Raw genomic sequence first — 19,247 nt, 5'->3', positions numbered from 1 at the left:
ACTGTATATAAAAGATGGACATATAGTAGCTTCCAGGCCTCTAATGTCTTTACATTAGAGGCCTGGAAGCTTAAGCCTCCCTTTAATGGCCATCAGGGGGCGATACCACTTGTTTCAAAGAGGCATCCGAGTGAAACTTGCCCTCATTTTTCAGATACTGTAACAACCTCAATAAGCACCTTCCTGATGACTTTAGGGGCTCTGTCACTAGTTTCAGGTCATGCTGAAATCAACATGAAGTTTATTTTATATAATATAGTAATTATTAGAGAAACAATTATCCAGGAACCAGGATCATCCAGGATTATCCAGGATGTGCTTGCTGGTTAATGACTTGTAAGACACATTGAAAGTGTGGTTTCCCAGTCACAACACGTTCTCACTCCCAAAGCGTAACATTTTACGCTAGGTGCCAAATCGTCAACATATTACGTTTTCGGCTACCCACCACGTTCCTAAATGACGACCTCGGAAATATGAGGAAATATGACAACCGTATGGACTCAATCTACACGTTCGCTCTGTTTCTTCAAATCGCTTAGAAACACGCTATTTAACATCATTAAAGTCCTGGTTAAGATCAGGAAAAAGGTTATGGTTAGGGCTAGGGATAAGGTTAGGTTTAGGGCTGGAATACAGGGCTGGAACGTCTATTACCGCGGGAGCGTCATTGCACTGGATTTCAGCCATAACCCGCGCGTACCATAAGAACGCCGAAGGTCTCCTTTCGTGTTCCTCAGGAACGCTGTGGGACGTGACAAAACGTCGGCATGTTATGCCTCGGGAGTGAGAACGGGCTGCCAGTCATCTTTTTGCTTATCACATTCAGTTAAAAATGAAAAAGAAGTACAATTCAAAGATCCACAACTTTATTTATCGCAGGGTACAACACATAAAAGTCAAAAGGCAATGAAACTTCTGAACAAAAACTTAGAAATATCTCGAAGTGGCATGTTGGATGATTTCATCCAGAGTGTCCACCTGAAAGAAAAAAACCTCAGTCTGACTTCTCTACAAGTTCTTATGTGTTTACACTACAGTAACGTGTGCTGTTTCTCTCCTCTTTTCACTGATGCTTCTTCCTAAATGTATACCTGTTATATCATCTAGGCAAGACTTACTATTCACTGTATGGCTGAGTTTGCATTCTCAGTATAAAAAACATGAAAAATAAACAAGCTCAATGTTTTGAACTTATTATTACACGGTAGTTCTTATCTATTTCATGTACAAGAGATTTACCTGCGTGCTTTCGCACACTCTGAAGTTCCTGAGCTTGTAGACTGTCACTTGACCTTTACTGTCCCCTACAAGGACACAGTCTGTCCCTCTGGCAAACAGCAAGGATGTCAGCCTCACACCAGGCTCAGCATGGTGCACAATGGTTGGAAACACGCTGCAAAGAAATGTTTATGCTTTTAGTGAACACATATCTCTGACTTACACTTCAAATCAGGTGAAAACAATAGGTAAATTAAAAAAAACCTCAAAGCAGACTGAGATCTCAATCCGATGGACTCACATGCTCAAATTCAGGTCCCAGATCTCCACCTGGTCTTCCTTAACTACTCCAAACAACGTGGAGCAGTTTGGGGACCACTTAACAAAGAACACGGGGCCTTGGTGAATGGACTTGAACGTCATCACAGGGCGGCCCTGCTTCCACATCTGGACAGTCTCGTCACGGGAGCAGCTCAAAAACACATCGGGTCTGAATGGTGACCATTCAATGTGGTTCACAGAGCCCTGAGAGAGAGCAAGATTAGACATGAAGAGAAACCTGCCTCTATCTTTCATTTTTGAATAAATATTATAAATGTAGTAATAAATCAAATGGGCAGTAAAGTGACAACCGCATCACAGAAGACAGTACTGTTTGTGCTGCTGTTTTTTTTATTGTTGTCACTTTTATATGGATGCAAATGCCTACAATAATTCTGTTTTATATACTTTATTTATATATATTTTATATACTATTTTGAATGCAATCAGCTGACAGATAACATGGCTTGGTGAGTGATAAATGGTCCTAACAGCCCATCCAAGGAATCTGTGTTCATTTTGTGTTCAGTTTTCACAAATATGAATCTATTTGTACATTATTTAGCACCAACTAGCAGTTATTTGTGGCTATGTGATGCATTTTTTTATTGCTGAAATTAAATTCTGACTTGCGTCTACATATGGCCACCTGTCCATCCTCACTTGCATGTCCATGTCAGGATGAGCCATTCACTTATTGCATCCAGATCTCAACTTCTGGGTCCAAATAGACAAAATGTTGGCAAGGTTTACCAGTGGGTGATGCCATTTCCACTAAAAAAATATTCTGTCTTTGCTTTCATTAGATGATGTCTGATGACAGCAACTAGAGTGAATATTAGGGGATAACAACAGTGAATGGCAACATCGGCACACAAGGCTAAACCAGGTCAGTAATAAGAAGCCGCCACCATTTGTCTTTGACTTTTCTTTACTGTTAATTCAGTTAACTAGTAGTTCTTGTATTTAAAGAGATCACTAGGCCAGAATAACCCTATCAGCTGATGTAAACTGATCCACTGGTTGGAAATCCAAAGTAAGCTCACTATCTTCATGCTGTAGCATCCCTAGTCTTTTGTCTTTATCGCCTTAACTTAAACAGCATTTCAAATATGACTCAGTCTCATTGTTTACCCTCAAGCACTTACAATGTGCTTTTTGTAAGTGGCCAGAAAGCTGTGACCTTCAGAAAAGGAAGACTTGTGGGTAAGGCCCTCCTGTGTGCCAACCAGATAAATACCAAAGTCCTGCAGGAGGAATGCAACATGGGTGAGAAATTAGAAAACACACAAAAAAGACATTTTCACACTTTGATTACTGACAAGGCTTTTTTTGGCTTAAGTATTTGGCTGACTTAAATTTCTTACCGTTGGATGGAAGTCAACACAAACAGCAGTAGGTTTGGACAGCACTATTTTTTTCTTCTTCTGGTTCTCTGCAGCCTCCTTACACTCTTTATCGCTCCTAAACCACATCAGGTCTAAGAACAAATATTTTTATAGACCATTCAGATATTTGAAATGTTACTGTTGTTCTCCATTGTAACACTTTACAGAAGCGCCATAAAATATAAAATAATTAACCAGGATTTGTTTTATTACTGCTATATTATATTCGCTGTATGTCCTCCACTCTCACTCACTTAGAAACCTGCCAAAGAAAAAATGACTATTTACACTTAGTTTTATGTTTTTAGTTTCCCAGAAATGTTAATTAGAATGTGAGCATTAATGGTTGTCTGTGTTAGTCGTGTAATAGTTTGTTGGTATAGGCACTAAAAAGTTGCATTATGCTGTGAATCCGCTCCATAGATGATCCAGGCGTGTTATGAAATTAGTGCAGCTATGAGGTAAAACTGTAAGTGCACAGTGGGAACAATAGCTAGGGGAAGACTGCAGTACCTGTGCAGTCAAGATTATGGCTGCTGATGGACCACTTGGCAATCCTGCCATCTGATGACACTGATACGAGAACATCTTCCAGTGATAACCTTTGTGGAGTCCAAGTGACCTGCCACACTGGGTGAAGATGCCTCCTGGAGGATTTACTAAAAACAGAAAGATCAGAGAAGCAATAAGATTATTTTTAGTGTTTTTTAAATCTTGACATGTTATGTATATGCTTATTTTATGCTAACACACATATACACTATACAGTGCTCACCTGCTGCTAGCAACACATGCAACACTGCTGTCTTGAATACAGATGTTGTAAATAGCTACAGTGCCGTCATACATTCCCACGGCAAGCAGGTCGTTAGCTGAGAAATCCAGGGATGTCACACTGCTGTGACAGTCAAAGACACGTTCTGGCCACTGCACAAAGGACACAGTTTTAACCAGGATACTATGGTTAAAAGAGCAACAACAAAAGCTGGGATTAAGAGTATGGCAGGATGCTGCTTTCTGATATGTGCTAGGATCAGCCTCTTGAAGCACAAGGAACTGAGAGGCTTGAGTGCAATCGAGCAGTGGTCACAATATATGGCAACCCCTATATTCTGCTCTTTAGGGAGAAGCATAATAGTAGTGGTTTTGGTTTTGAGCCACACAGGGATAACAGGAGTCGGTAAGGAAAGGTTCAAAATGCTTATGAGAACCTCCAGCAGCTGATCAGCACATGCATGAAGTACACACCCTGGGACACCATCTGGACCAGCTGCTTTCCTAACACAGAAACCTTTCTGACGTCCATACAGTCCAGAGACTGTGTGTGTTGTTGGTGTTTTTGTACCTCTGATCATATTAAGATAAAAAGCATGTGGTGTGGGAGTCTCTTGAGGCACATCCAGGATGTTAGAAGTGATTAGCTGAACAAAGGCAATTTTTTAAAATCTTCTGATTAGCCAGCCCACCCAACCCTTGTAATATGGGCAAACTGAGATAAAAAAAAAAAATGATAGCAGGAATAAACAACAAACAACAAAAATACAGTAATGTCTAAACATACCATGATGTTTTTGATGGTCCAGCAGCAGATCAGACCTGGTTTCAGGCACCTGGAGTCAAAGTCTGCATATCCTACTGCCAGGATATCCTTACAGTGCACAACAAAAGCAGCAGTTTAAATGAAGTATTGTAAACAAAGATTAATATTGGTAGAACCAGAAAAAGGGCAATGCCTTGCACTTCTGCTTCATCTATAATCATTAATGAAGCTTTATCGTGTCTAAAATGCTTCACAAAGTCTACACACAAGAAAAATGTGTATCAATTGTTGCTTACAGACAAAAATGACACAAATGATAATGAGACTCATGACAAAAAATGTTTTAGTCTTTGTTTTGTTTTTCTTTTGTTACCGGGTTGTGCCTGTTCCAGGCCATGCTGGTAATGCAGTATCCTCTGGTGCGCTCACAAGTGAATGCCCAGAGAAGTTCCAGAGTAGGATCTAAACTCTCCTCACTGTGTTTTCCATGCTTCGTCATGCTGTCAGAGCCTTACACAATCAATAATACACTTAATACAGTATTAATGTAAATATGCTATGGTTTTCTAAAGGCTGTATATAAAATATGGACATAGCCTCCCTGTCTGAAAAACGAAGCCTTTCTAATGTTCAGCAGGTGGACATTACGTTGTGCTTTCCTGTGTGTCTGTTATCATTTTAAGTTCTCCTTCTGATTGTCTCCTTCGTTCTTCACTTTTTGTTGACTACTTTCACCGGTGCCCTGTTTCTCCCCGGTGTCCCACAACAAACTATCCTCTGTGTAGATACAGTCCTGTTTTCCTCCCTGACGTTGTCTTTGTTAATTCTCTAAGCTTTTTTCAGTACTTTTTCAGTACTTTCTACTCTTGGAGGGGATAACCTTAATATACCCTCTCATACACATGGCTCTGGTTGTCAGTGTAGAGTGATAGCAAAGAAAAAAGCTGGCGGAAAGAGACATCATGAATGATACTTTTGACTACTTTCTTGTCACCACAGCATAACACACTTTTTTTTTTTCAAAGTTTTATGTTAGATGCTGCCCCAAAGAATGTGTGCCTGGTCTAGAATTAAACAGACAGCCTTGCAAAAGACTGGTGATCTGTCCATGTTGTACTCTGCCTACCCTGTAATAGCTGGGATATGCTACCCTCCCTCAAGACCCTGAATATGATAAGTAGGAGAAAATGGATTGATGGATGGCTGGATAGATGATTGGATGGATGGAAATAATGTCAAGCTACTACTAGATTTCAGAAAGAGAAAGGGGATATAAGCAGAGTTTACCTTCAGTTATTGGCGGCTGTCTATAAGCAGCTAACTTGGCCTGAAAGGCGTTCAATACAACCGTCCTTTCCATAAAATGTGAGATGTTTGTTAATAACTCTGGCAGAAGAATTTCTTTCTCTGGTTCTGGCTCAGGATTTAAAATGCTTCCACAAATTTCCATTTCTGACAGCGAGCTGATGGTGCTGTCTGAGAAAATGGTCAATGAGAAAATTATAAATGTTTATTTTCGACAAAATGATTTATAATAAACAGAAATAAGAAAGACCATCAAAAGTGTGGTTATTATATGACGAACAAACACGTATTTATTCGTAGAAGTTGAAAGAACTGAAGTACCAACTGAAGATGGAGTTACCTATGTAAGTGGTGTTGCTCTTGCTGCTCACTGATTTCTCCTTGTGATCAGCTTCATCACCTTCAAAGGTTTCATTTTGCTTGTAAAAAGAGTCATAAATGTCCCAGTTTGTAGCCACCATACCTTTAAATACGAGAGAAAAAATAGCGCGTTATTTATTTATTTTTGGAATTGATAACCACTAATTGTTGAGTTAATCAAGTGTGAGGTGTTTCATTCTCACTCAGACTTACCCTTTCCAGCAGTACCAATCTTCTCACTCTGGATCAGTTTGTTTTTAAGGGCTCCGTTTAATGTCTGCATCGATCTGTCGACGTACTTATCACTACACGTTCTGCTCTTGCAAAGCTCAGCATAGCTGAGGTTTCTCTGTCTGTACGGGAGGAGAGATAAAATATTTTTTTAACTGAAGGCTAGCATATTTGCATCTTCACGCATATTGCATGTGAAAGGCTTTCTTCAGTGAAATAGATAAAGTGCCGGTTTCTGTGCATGTCAGAAGTTGTGTTAGATTTGCTCATCTGTCAGGCAGGGAGAGTGAGAGACAGAACTATCATAATTTTCTTTTTTTATGATAACCAGACAAAGAACAAATGTGACCTTGACCTTCAGAACTATTTTGTTGAAGAACCATTAGGTGATCACTGTGTATGCTTATGTTTGTTTAAATTACAACCAATAATGTAGGAGAAATAACAATTCTAGTGAACTGTTGACAGGTGATGATGGACAGCCTCATCAGACCTCTGGCTGGATGAGCTAAAAATTCATCAAAATGTAAAAATATTCAATTAACACAACTTGTGATGAATGTTATTTAGTGTTTTTACCCTCCACTCACATTACTGCTTCTGCGTCATCATCGACCACTGAGGTTATGGTGGGGGGTATGTCCAGGAACGTAATGGTTTCGGTTTCAGTAAGCGAGATGTAATCACATTCACCCACCATCTTCTCCCTTGCATGCTGTTGTGCATCATCTCCTTTTTTCAACAACTCTGACACATGACAAAACAAACGAAAAAGCCTAATTCAAATAAACGGCAAAAAGACGATGTGGAATAATTTTAAGTGTACTATGTTGAATATAGAAGAATTTATGATTTGAGAACTACAATGTTAATGCAATTTTTAAACAAAAGGGCAATATTAGTACCAGAAAGACAAAATCACTACAACAATAAACATAATGAGAGAATATATTTAAAAACAAAAAAACAAAAAACAAGAGTAATCACGTGGAGGTGGATGTGTCGGTCCAAGAAAAATATCCTCAATCTCCGCATTCAATGAGTCTTGGGTAGGACACATGGGATGGCTGCTAATGAGACACACAAACATACATATTTAGTATCTATGTACGCTTGTACTCTGTATAATTTCCATTGTCACCATCACTGAGCCGCTTACTAACTTTGCCACTCACTGAAATCACCTCCAGATCTGCCTTTTGATAATTAACTTCATTTCCATAACAACAAATAACATGAAAACAAAGTGGATTCATAAGAGTGCAAGAGTAAAAAAAGCAAGTTTACACAGATGGGCAAGGTTATTATAGTTGTCTTGAACTAAATTAAAAGGTAAAAGTGACTTAAACTCTCTTTGGTTTTAGATTCTAAAGTACTGGTACTTGTATTTATTTGACCACTAACACTTAATAATAATTCTAATTGATGAATGGCACATTGATAGTTTGGATTAAACTGGTAAATACTTTTTACTACTAAAAAAGTCGGTCATTTTCACAAATGTTTTATTTGTGTTTTTAATGATTCATATTGATCTTCTGATTATTTACTTGTTGACTTTTCTATCAGCAGCTTCATTATCCATCCATCAATTAAGTTCTTTCAAGAAGTTCAGTTTATTTTTAAAATTTAAGTATTTTTTTTAAGAAATCTATTAGTAGAAGTATGTGTTTAATTTAGGAACAAATCCCAAAGGATCATCCTACAGACTTTTAAAAACATTAAGTCAAAAGGATTGCGATTTTTTAGCCCACATAAATGCAACCACATAAAATTGTATGTTCCTATCTCTTTAAATGTTTAAAGTCTTATAAGAACTATGATAGTATTTACTGAATCACCATGAGGAGGAACTGATGTAAACGTGTGTTGAGACTGGGATTTCTACAAGTCTTACTGCATGTGCTATAAAAAGCTAACTTTCTAAACCACTCTAATCTTGTAATATCTGCATATGGAAAATACCACCTTCATCATAATTAGAGAATGAAAAACAAAATCACTCAGGAAACTATCTGAAACTGAACTGAATTGAAAAGATAAATGTAAAAATGACAACAAATTAAAAATATTACAAAACTATATCCAGTGTGACCATCTAGTACCTTCTGGAAAGTTTAGGGATGCTGGAAAAGAGTTCATCCAGAGACTTTTGGAAACCTGGCACTGGGCAAACCAGGGGGCGGGGAGTGACATCATTGCCATCAGCATCCACCACCTGCAAAGACACGGAGTCAAAGTCACATGGTTGCCAGCTTTAACCAGGAAGTTTTAGTTAAAACTCAGTTTGTTAACCATAAGATGAGAGAACTTTGAGGTTTTCAGTTCCAAAGAGAGCTAATTTGAGGTTAGTTTTCTTTGAGTTGGCTGGTTTGACAAGAACCTAAATCCCAGTCAGAGATGAAAGGGATCAAAATGGAGATTTGTCTTTCTTCGTGCTTCAGACTCAGAACAATAGCTGAACTGCGCAGAGAGTCCAGAGTTTGGAGAACTAATCTGAGCAAATAAAGAGTGAAATCCAGAACAGAGCAGACATGTCAAACGGGTTTCAGGCATGAAGATCAGACCTGAGAAGGTGAAAACATGTACAATGATGAAGAGGAGCAGTGTGAACAGCAAAAAAGAGAGGTTACAAGCCTGAAGAAGAGGTGGCAGATGTAGACAAGATGATAAACGTTAATTTTTTCTACTTTTACAGCAATTATTATTAAGTATTAAAGTTATTAAATCTTCTTTATTTCAGCATAACTAATACCAAATTTTATCCAAAGTTCATTTGTAACTTTTCCAGAATGTTCTTCTTCTATTATTTAGATGTGTTAGGTATTGCACTTTGTTTAATAGTCGGTTATATATTTTACCTTCACTATCAATAAGGAAATGACCTATATAATTTGTATCATGAATAAACCCTCTAAACTTAATCTAAGGTACTTAAAATCAAGTGGAAGTGAAACTATTAACATGCATACAAACTATAGAATGTTTGCCTTCAAAGTAAAAGCTGCACCTTTTTAACTGTGTTGACAATAACACTAAGGCATAACTTTTACTTTGAAGGTGATGATTATGGTTTCTACATTTATGGTTCCTCTTTTGCAAGTTTTACTGCAGCTTGACAAGTAGATATGTAAAGCAAATGTGGAAGCCTGGTTCTTCCACTGGGGGGGGGGAAACAATGTAAAAATTTTAGGTTACTATTCCAAAATTTTGACTTACTGATCGAGTGTTTAAAATGCTGACTGATCTTGAGTCAAAGTTTAAGATAACGAACTTGATTTTTTTTTAGTTATCCCATCAACAAAAAACAAACAAACAAAAAAACAAAAACAAGAAATAGCAAAATAGTAATTTCTTACCAGCAATGTGTGGCTACATGAGAAATCTCTATAAATTAAGATATTAAGATATGAACCTGCATCACCATCATGAAGAAAGAGTTTTAAGCTAATGCTAAATACCCGAACTCTTCCAATAAGATCTTTATTTCTCCTTTTCTGTTCCTCAGGGTTTTCTTTTTGGTTATAACCATTGCCTGTTAAAGTGCCTTGACAAAGTCCTGATCCTGAGGATGTCTTTGTTAGAGAAGTTCTGGAACAAAGCATAATGAACACAAGTTTTAAGTTAGTAGCTAATCTGTTAACTATCACTGACAGCTAGCCCAGATAAGCTAATGCTATTATAACTTTCTCTAATCATAAACTTTACTTAATTGTTTTTTACATTTTATAAACAGTTAACTTACATACTAGAACAACCACTATTTTTCTTCATCTTTTCTCCTCTTTAATTTGGGGCTCAAAGCTAATTTTTCTGCAATTTCAGCAATGGTACAAAGCTAACGACCTATGGCCGTTATTTAGCCTGCACATGAAGCTAGTGTCACACAGAAAAGCCCCCCTCTTCTTTATGTCTAACAATAATGTCCTACCAATCTGAAACTGACTTCTTATTAAACTATTCTTGAGTGAAATGGTAGCAGAATTATAACTTCAAGATGGGAACAAGCAAAACAAAAAAGCTGAATAAATATAAAAGGTTATTCTTATATTACAGCAAAGACAGGATTTATTTTAAAGAGAACTCTTAAACCATATTTGACTGGTTATTCTACATATGGAGTCGCAATAAGCACTAAAATTAAAGAGGCTTTAGCTCATGAAATGAAAACAATGTGAAAGATAAGATAACCATGGAGTGTGGAAGTCAGTATTATTAGTAGAGAAGGTGTATGAATACTCAAGTGAGCAGTGTGGTGTTGTAAAGGCATGAGGAGAGGTGTAAAGGTGTAAGAAAAATTACACGTAGTTCCACAAGGTGACAGTAAAGAGCTGACACGGTGCCGCTGTTATTATGGAGTACAACACATCATCTTGTGCTGCTGCCTGTTTTAGATTGCATTGCACTTGTTTTTATAAGACTTAAAGGAACTGTAAAGGAAAATACCAGCGAAAGGAAACTCCACAAATGTACTGATCTATCTATTGCCTAGACCCGTATTGTTCAATAGTAGGCCTACTTAATAAACAATTGCTTTTTAAAAAATCAGCAGCCCTAAAAATATAATTTCTATCTATTCAGTAAAACATTTGTCATGGTGTTAAAAAAAAGCATATAGCATAGGGTACCAATATGCTTTCACATTTCAGTGATCACAGATTTGCTCTTGTTTAAGCCTTAAGCTAAGGACTGAGGACTTTGTACTTCTTAGACCAAACCTTTACTATCACGCGGCAGACAGGATCTTTATAGTGTAGATATAACATTGGACATGATAAGCTAATATTTATTTATTTTTTACTTTGAAGTGAAAGGTTATAATTAGCTGGTGTCTTACATTCAACAAGTTTTGCGTGAAAAAAACGCTTTAAAATAATCAATAATAATAATAAATAGAATAATTCAGTTATGTTCCAGTTAATTCATTAATTAACTGGAATATAAAGTACTGTGCTCCCAGAGACGTGTGGAAGTATCGTAGGCTCCATACCCAAGTGTGTTTCTTTGGAGCGTTATCCCACGGTTACGTGAACGCAGCTTAGCTTTGTGATTGACAGCTCCCTTAACCAAGCGTTTGGAGTGGGAGGGCTTTAGGTCATTATCCATTTCCGGAACCAGAGGAGCACACACACACATACACACGTGTGAGAAAACCTGGCGTTCAATGTTGCCTGCTCTCTTCTGAATATCACCAGGTCCAGGTAGGTGAGTGGGAACGTTTGGAAGAGCAAAAGTCCTTTTTTTTAATTATTTGCTTTTACCAGCGACATTTGAGTTCAGGTTTACAAACACGTTAACTGGGGGTGTTAGCTAGCTAATAGATGCTCTGCCGTCTTTGCTAAGTTTTGAGTGATAACTAATCCCCTTCATTTAGTCTTTTAAGCGCCTGCTTCAAGCTTGGATCCGTCAGGAAGCCTGTGCAAGTGTTTGGCGTTTGGAAAATAAGGAGTGTTTGCAGCCATATTTCGCTACCGCAGTCCCACAAACGGTAAGTTGTTGGTATTGTTTTCTAGGCCAGTAATGCCCACTTAGTTATGTTATCGTTACTCGCAGATACTGAAATGTAGCGTTCACAGTTGTACTTTGTGCTTTCGATTTCTAAGTAGAGTCACGTAATAACGGGTAACTGATGTTGTAGTACTGATGTTATACCATGTCATCAGTGCTGGTATCTTGCCACACGCTTCAGATCTGACTGGTGCGTCACACCAAAACAAAGCGTGCTGTAGTGTTGCACTTCGACAGTTTTGAGGTTGTCCCTGCAGCAGCCAAAGCAGAAATACGCCTCGCCTTGGTAGTGTCCACGAGGCGTCCGATTCAGATGACCAACGCATTTCGGTGGCTCCTTTCAGTGTGACGGAGTAGCAGCTCTACCCTGAGCTCCTCATTTCATCTGCAAGGGTATAACCCACACAGCCTTTGGAGGAAACTTCAGTTCTGTCAGTTGTATCTGTAGGCTCACTCCTTTGATCACTACACACGGTTCATGGCTGCAGAAAGAGGCCATTAGAAACTAGAGCATTTGGTAAATTGACAGCCTCACACACGACTCTGTATTCAGTGTGACAGACTGGTACAACATCCATGCTATTGCACCACACCAAACCGTCAGTCAAAATATTGGAGTGTTTCTTTAACCTGATTTTAAAAAAATGAAATGAATAAAGCATACCATTCAGACTAAAACAGGAGAAAGTGCTGGGCTGTAAACAAGCAAGCTGATGTTTAAAAAAACCAAAACAAATCACACAAAAATACCACACCGTGAGAGATGTGCGCGGCTCATACTGTTAACTAAATTCCTTATTGCTCCAGCTGGGCACTAATGGCTGAATCCGAGCCTGTGACCATCGTCGTCCCAGTTGGAGAAAAGCGAGGGTGCCCGGAAGATGAAAAAGATGATGCACCATCAAAGAAACCAAAATTTGAGAGCGATCACGAAAATGGGGGTCCTCCGCAGCAAGATGAGATGGACGAGCCCGAGGGTGACGCAAGTGATGGAGAGGAGGATGGTGACACATTTGCTAACATGATGAAGCATGGTCTCACTGAGCTCGATGTTGGCATCCTAAAGTATGTCAGTGACCACGAAGGCTTCTCTGGAGTCCTGAAGGAAAGGTTTGTTTGTCATCTGGAGTTAATGAAGGATTTAAAGAGTGTGCTTAACAAAGAGGAACCAATCACTTTCTTTGTTTTTTGCACTCAGATATTCTGATTTTGTTGTGCATGAAATCAACAAAAATGGCAAGATTGTGCATTTGGATGACCTCTCTGTCCCAGCGGAGGCTGAGGTAACGTTGCTTCTTCTGCTATTTTAACAAGCCTCAGATTCATCATGAAGGCACACTTTGCATTAACAAAATAAGACTAAAGAGAACTCCAGGATCGGGTTACATAATACTCTCCAATATGGTTTTTGGTTTGTTTTTCTGCTGTTTAGGAAGCCCAAGAACCTGAACAACAGCCAAAGGAATGTGACCTGCTAACTGAAGAGCAGAAAAAGCAGCTTGGAGAGCTTCAGCTGTTCAAGAACAAAGAGGGAAATGTCTCAATTGAGGTAACAGGTTAAAAGGAGTGCTCCAATAAAAAACACACAAAAATCCATAAAACTAGCTGACAGCTTTATGTAACGTTCTTATTCATTTTTAGGTACTGGATGATTCTAAAGAGAAACGGACGTTGGTCCACAAAGCCATCAAGAATCAGTTTCCTGGTTTGGAAACAAAGACTGAAGAGAGGGAAGGGCGGAAGTTTATAGTGGCTTATCATGCTGCTGGGAAGAAGGCTTTAGCAGGTATGTGGATCTCAGGATGGAAGACCAAACTAAGTTAATGTTTTAGGAATGTTAATGAAATTTATTGCATGCCTTCCTCACTTCAGCTTATATTTTATCTACTGCAGTGCATGTAGCCCGAGCAGTAAAATACGATGCATGCGCTTTTGTGTAAGCATGGTCAACACACCTGCATGTTTCTACTGAGACCTTTACTCAACACCACAAAGGATGGTAGAGATTAGCAGAGCCACACAAGCCAAAAGAACGCTCTTCTGTTTAAATATCACACTTCACTCCAGGCCCATGCATGAGATCTCACCCCTGACAACTCTACCCACAGACCATAAGACTCTCTTTCTTAGTAACATTATTCTATCCTCCTTTTGCTCTTCTCTGGTGGATAGAAGTCAAAACAACTACAGGTAAGAACTTATTCTCCTCCCAGCACCAGAGGAAATGGTTAAAAGCCATGTGGAGTTGGGTTACACGTAGCTTAGGATAAAATACTGTGTGGTAAAATCAGCTTAAATATTGTGTGTCCATGTTGTTTTGCAATACAGTGATTGGATCTGAGTGCCAAAGCAAGGTTGTTGGCTAACTGCTGAGATATGTTTGGAAGTACAGGATCTATAATGGGTATTTCTATAATATTGGGGACTTTTAAAGGACATGCTATGTTTTAATATTAAAAAACATCACACCATGTTTTTCATCACACCATTTTTCTGTCTCCACAAAAGCTCCAAGGAAACACTTTTGGCCCAAAAACCGTGGCAGTTTCTGCCACTTTGTTCTGTATAAGGAGAACAAAGACACCATGGATGCTATCAATGTGCTTTCAAAGTTCCTCAGGTAGGAGACGTGTGTGTTTTTTAGTTTGTTTTATAAAAAGTAAGGATCATCCATTGATAAAAGAGACAACACACTAACAGATGTGTGAAATGTTTTTTGCAGTTAAGTTTTACAGCCCTATGTATAATGATGGATGTCTCTCTAGGCTTAGACCCAACATGTTTTCCTACATGGGAACCAAGGACAAGAGGGCCATTACTGTGCAGGAGATAGCGGTGCTCAAGTGAGTGTTATAATGCAGAGCCCTGCAGTTACTAGTGTGCAGATATTTTTTTGTTTTTCTGATGATTATGTTAGATGTGTGTTGTTATTGATTCTAATTTATCTCTGATGGGTTCTTGCACAGGATCAGTAATTATAACAACCTCTTCTTTGTTCACTTAGGATCACTGCAGAGAGGCTGGCTCACCTCAACAAGTGCCTCATGAACCTCAAGCTCGGAAACTTTTGCTACAAAAACCACCCTCTAAAGCTGGGGGAACTTCAGGGAAACCATTTCACTGTGGTCATAAGGTCAGCAGGTGTTAATATACACAGTGCTTGTTTCAGAAATAGATTTTAAAAGCTCGGCATTTGTTAAACTGCCAATTTGAACTGAGGTCGCCTTTATTGGCAGTCTCTTCCTGTTTAAAGGGAAATTTTGTCCTCTCTGTGATCAAGTGTTTTTCTCCAGGTGGATTAAAGGAAACAGAGTTAAATTGTCCTGCAAAACCATGATGCATTTTTTTAAATTGCTTTTCAGGGTAAAGTGTTCAATGGCTCATTGTTTTTTGTCTTTGTGTTTGCAGGAACATCACGGGAACAGACGAGCAGGTTGATCAGGCAATGACATCCCTCAAGCAGACAGGTTTCATCAACTACTACGGCATGCAGCGTTTCGGCACAACAGCTGTGCCCACGCATCATGTGGGCAGGTGAGGTCATGACATGGAGATTGTTGCGTAAATTATGTAACTATAGGACCATAAACTATAGTGTTTTCCCTCACTTTGTTGGGGACAGGGCTATTCTGAAAAACGACTGGAATGAGGTGATGGATTTGATTCTGAAACCCCGTCCTGGAGGTAAATGTACCACCCTTACTGTTTTCTGCTGCAGTTGAAATGGTTGCAAAAGTATTTCAAGTTTCACATTGTCTCGTTTTTTTCTTTTACAGCGGAGAAAGAATTTCTGGTCCGCTGCAGGGAAGAGTGGGCAAAGACTCAGGATCCAGAGGCAGCACTGAAAAAGCTTCCCAACAAGCGCTGTGTGGAAGGACAGCTGCTGAGAGGCCTGTCTATGTATGGCAAGAAAAACATCGTCACTGCATTTGGACTGGTTGGTTTTCTATTGCAGTCTTGTAACAAGTTGATGCAGCAGAACCAAAGGCTTTACCTTAATTATTCCACAAATAAATCTTCCTTGTTTACAAGTTACAGTTACCCGTGAAACAATTCAGACGTACCTCTAGCCTCAATGGAAATTAAATTTTGTGCTCACGCTCTTTTGCTCTTCTCTAGATCCCCCGGAACAACCGCCTGATGTACATCCACAGCTACCAGAGCAGAGTGTGGAACACCATGGTGAGCCGCAGAATTGAAGCCTTCGGTCTGAAGGCTGTGAAGGGAGACCTGGTACTTAAAGGAAGTAAGTTTGCCTTTAAATCACCTGCCTAATGTTGATTATTAAGAGTGGGACATTGTGGGATATGTACAGTAAACTGTAGCTTTTAACCTGGATTCTGTACAGGTGAGTAAATGAGATACAAAGTGTCTTGTTAGCAAACTTTAAATGAGTTGAAAAGTGATTTTCACCCAAGGATCAACATACATGTCTGTGTTTGGGTATCTTCTCAGGAAGAGGAAGTGTGTTAATGTAGAGTGGGTACATTTTATCCTGAACAAATTCAGGTTAGGCGGATCACATTTAGTAGTGGTCACACTTGCTCTGTGCTCATTTTAGCCACGCACAATCTGTTTTCACAGAGAGGCCACCTTTTAAAAGCATAAGAATGATACAGATGCATTAAAACACAAGTGCAATGTAGGATTAGAAACCTGAAAGGCTTATTGAGGTTCCAACAAAAAAACATCTGGTCATTTTTTTTCTTTCTTATAATATCATCTTCCAAATGTTATGTTTCCAAAGCCACGGCACACGTGCTGTCTGCAGAGGAGGCAGAGAATCAATCCATCCACAACATTGTGATGCCACTTCCAGGGTTTGACGTCATTTACCCCACACACCACAGTAAGTATAGGCTATGTATAATGCAGAGTTGAGTTTTTATAGCATATAACCCAAGCTAACATTGGGTTGTTTTAACACTAATGTATTTCAGATGGTAACACCTGTATAACAAAGTAACGGGTGCTTCTGGTGGAATAGTCTGAGTGGTTTAATAAAATAAAAATTGACATAAAACATTAAATAAACTTACAGCAGAAGAGAAAATTGTTTTGTTTTGTGTTACATTGTCAGTCATACCTGTGTTTTGTTTTAGTCGGAGAAGGTTACAGAGAGCTGCTCACTGCAGACGGGCTGGACATCGACAACATGAGGCACAAAGTGAAGGACTACTCTCTGGCCGGAGCCTACAGGCGCATCATCATCAGACCCGCTGATGTCAGCTGGTCAGCACCTCTCACTGCCTTTTTCACACAATGCAGTGCATGACTTGTAACAATCACAATTACTGTTGTGCTTTGCTCTTTCACAGTTAAACATAATGGTAGTGATAGATTAATTGTGTACTGCTCTTACTGAATGCTTTGTTAAACTGTTGCTCTGTTTACTGTAGTACTCCATTTCCCTGTATTTGTCGCTGTTCTGTGCAGGGAGGTCATTAATTACGATGACCCCAGGGTTTCTCTGGTGCACAGTGATTTTGAGAAACTAGAGAACAAACCTGCACCTGTCTTCAACAAAGGTAAACTTATTTTTACGCCTGTTTAGATTTGTGTCAACGATGGATGTAAAATTTTATTTAATTTCCATAGATTAAAACTTTTAAACTTGCAGGCATAAGTCAAGTATGCATAAACTCAGTTTATTTAAAAGGGAAACTGACAATAAAACTTACAATATGAGATCATTTCAAGGGCAGATTTTGAATGAAGTACAATAATAAATGGAGGACATGCATGATATCCAACAATCAAAAGCATGAATTATTTATTTTACTACTTAAAGTAGAAGAAATAATGTTTTGTTTACAACCTGCGTAAACGGTGCTACTCTCCTTCCTCCTGACAGAGGGGAAATATCGCGCTCTGCGGATGGAGTTCTCGCTGCCTCCATCGACCTATGCTACTATGGCAATCAGAGAAGTCCTCAAGCTGGACACCAGCATCAAGAAACAGACGCAGCTTAACACGACCTGGTTTAACTGAGACCACGACACCTTCAGGCATGAACTGGACTGTTGATGCAGTGGCTGCTTACTGTTGTTTTTAAGTCGTGTATAGTATGTGTGTGTGAGAGCATTTGGGTTTTATACAAACCCAAAGATAATTTCTTTGACGTACAAAGAGCAACAGTTTATAATTATTGAACTTTTTTATGTTTTTATTTGCTTTGACAGGTTTTTGTGCTGCACATTGCGATTTCACATATTTTGACAATGATTTAAATATGTTGTGTGCTTTCAGGGCGCTCACACATTCAATAATTACTGCTGCTGGTTTTGTACAGAGATAAGAACTTCTTTTTAGCTCAAAGCTAATAGCATAAATTTTTTTTGAGAAGGAAGAGAAATTTAAATTGTTGAGAGAATCGGCACAGTGTGTGTATGAACAAAAAATCGGAAATATTTTTTATTTTCTTTTTTTGTCCTTCCACTTGTAAAAGTGGTAATAAAGCTGTTATCTCTCCTTTGAGTCTTTTCCTCTGCAAGATGTTGTGACTGCAATGATTACAGTAACACCGTCTCCCTCTAGTGGTTGACCTCTACTACCAAAACAAAAGTGAACAGATCCAGACTACTGATCCTATTGGACACAGTTAGTAGTGGTGGAAGAAGCACTATTTTATTTTTTGTATTCCACTTTATATCACTACAGATAAGCTTAGTTCACATTTAACGGAGGGGTTGAGATCCAAATGTACAAAATATTAATATTTGATTCTGAAGCATAATTAGTGGCCTGCTAATAAAACTGAAGTACAGTTGAGTACTACAGTACAGTACAGACTCTCGGGTGTAAGCTAGATTTTTGATGCAAGCTACAAAAAAACTAGTGCTGCTACTTACTGTTGTGGTTGGAAGACTGTTATATGTGAGTTTGAAAGAGGATTTAGGTTTTATATAAACCCAAAGATAATATTCTGTGAAGTGCAAAGTAACTGTTGATGGTTATTCAACTTTTTTATGCTTTTACTTGTTACTTGCGAGGCTGTATACTTTTTAGGGTGCTCACACTTGGAGTAATCCTTCTGGTTTACTGTACAGAGATGATGACCAGTTTTAGCTGTAAGCTAATGTATTAAATTTAGAAAAAGCAGGTAAAATTGTTGAATCAGGAATGCAATGACAATTATGGTTTGAATTTGACTCTTGGATGTAGTAATGACGCTGTTACGGCCTCTGATCTCTAGAAGGCGTCTGGCTAAATGATGTGACTGCAAAGAACAGATTAACACAGTCTCCCTCTAGTGGTAGTCAGTGCCAACATCAGTATGCTAGTATCAGTATGCTGCTGGTCAACAGGCATGGTGGCCCAGACCAACTGCAATCCTCTCAAATTATTACAGATCACTGCAGAGTACTCTCTGC

The 19,247-nt window shown here is 38.8% G+C and overlaps 2 protein-coding genes across 3 annotated transcripts; one reads left to right on the top strand and one right to left on the bottom strand.

Moving 5' to 3' along the window:
- Nucleotides 1-867: 867 nt before the first annotated feature.
- Nucleotides 868-10,265, bottom strand: LOC146382926 (dynein axonemal intermediate chain 4-like). Its single transcript, XM_084932528.1, has 17 exons — nt 10,112-10,265; nt 9,726-9,957; nt 8,472-8,584; nt 7,354-7,436; nt 6,957-7,113; nt 6,349-6,488; nt 6,116-6,238; nt 5,758-5,946; nt 4,844-4,980; nt 4,492-4,578; nt 3,706-3,857; nt 3,444-3,589; nt 2,910-3,022; nt 2,691-2,789; nt 1,523-1,746; nt 1,243-1,396; nt 868-981 (listed from the first exon to the last, which is right to left on the bottom strand). Exons 1-17 carry the CDS (start codon nt 10,138-10,140, stop codon nt 931-933), a joined length of 2,229 nt encoding a protein of 742 aa, XP_084788654.1. The 5' UTR covers nt 10,141-10,265; the 3' UTR covers nt 868-930.
- Nucleotides 10,266-11,460: 1,195 nt separating this feature from the next.
- Nucleotides 11,461-18,351, top strand: pus7 (pseudouridine synthase 7). 2 transcript variants are annotated; one of them, XM_084933926.1, is made up of 18 exons: nt 11,461-11,567; nt 11,741-11,854; nt 12,682-12,984; nt 13,073-13,157; nt 13,307-13,423; nt 13,516-13,660; nt 14,047-14,064; nt 14,383-14,494; nt 14,640-14,717; nt 14,879-15,007; nt 15,283-15,408; nt 15,497-15,558; nt 15,651-15,811; nt 15,994-16,120; nt 16,622-16,723; nt 16,977-17,106; nt 17,311-17,402; nt 17,729-18,351. In XM_084933926.1, exons 3-18 carry the CDS (start codon nt 12,692-12,694, stop codon nt 17,863-17,865), a joined length of 1,914 nt encoding a protein of 637 aa, XP_084790052.1. In that variant the 5' UTR covers nt 11,461-11,567; nt 11,741-11,854; nt 12,682-12,691; the 3' UTR covers nt 17,866-18,351. The 2 variants fall into 2 exon arrangements, with proteins under 2 accessions (XP_084790052.1, XP_084790053.1); XM_084933927.1 differs by lacking the exon at nt 14,047-14,064.
- Nucleotides 18,352-19,247: the final 896 nt, after the last annotated feature.

The sequence above is a fragment of the Perissodus microlepis genome, chromosome 7 (assembly GCF_051167445.1).
Source record: "Perissodus microlepis isolate ML-2025 ecotype Zambia chromosome 7, ASM5116744v1, whole genome shotgun sequence".
NCBI lineage: Eukaryota > Metazoa > Chordata > Actinopteri > Cichliformes > Cichlidae > Perissodus > Perissodus microlepis.
This window is presented reverse-complemented; position numbering and strand designations above follow the sequence as displayed.

What these genes read in the sequence shown, in the direction of transcription:
- LOC146382926 (XM_084932528.1), bottom strand. Translation starts at nt 10,140, where the DNA reads ATGAAGAAAAATAGTGGTTGTTCTAGTAT. An exon ending in ATCCCTAAACTTTCCAGAAG is followed by an intron (nt 7,437 to 8,471) that starts GTACTAGATGGT and finishes GTGTCTCATTAG; the next exon opens with CAGCCATCCCATGTGTCCTA. An exon ending in GAGCAACACCACTTACATAG is followed by an intron (nt 5,947 to 6,115) that starts GTAACTCCATCT and finishes CCATTTTCTCAG; the next exon opens with ACAGCACCATCAGCTCGCTG.
- pus7 (XM_084933926.1), top strand. Translation starts at nt 12,692, where the DNA reads ATGGCTGAATCCGAGCCTGTGACCATCGTCGTCCCAGTTGGAGAAAAG. An exon ending in TCTGGAGTCCTGAAGGAAAG is followed by an intron (nt 12,985 to 13,072) that starts GTTTGTTTGTCA and finishes TTTTGCACTCAG; the next exon opens with ATATTCTGATTTTGTTGTGC. An exon ending in TCTGAAACCCCGTCCTGGAG is followed by an intron (nt 15,559 to 15,650) that starts GTAAATGTACCA and finishes TTTCTTTTACAG; the next exon opens with CGGAGAAAGAATTTCTGGTC.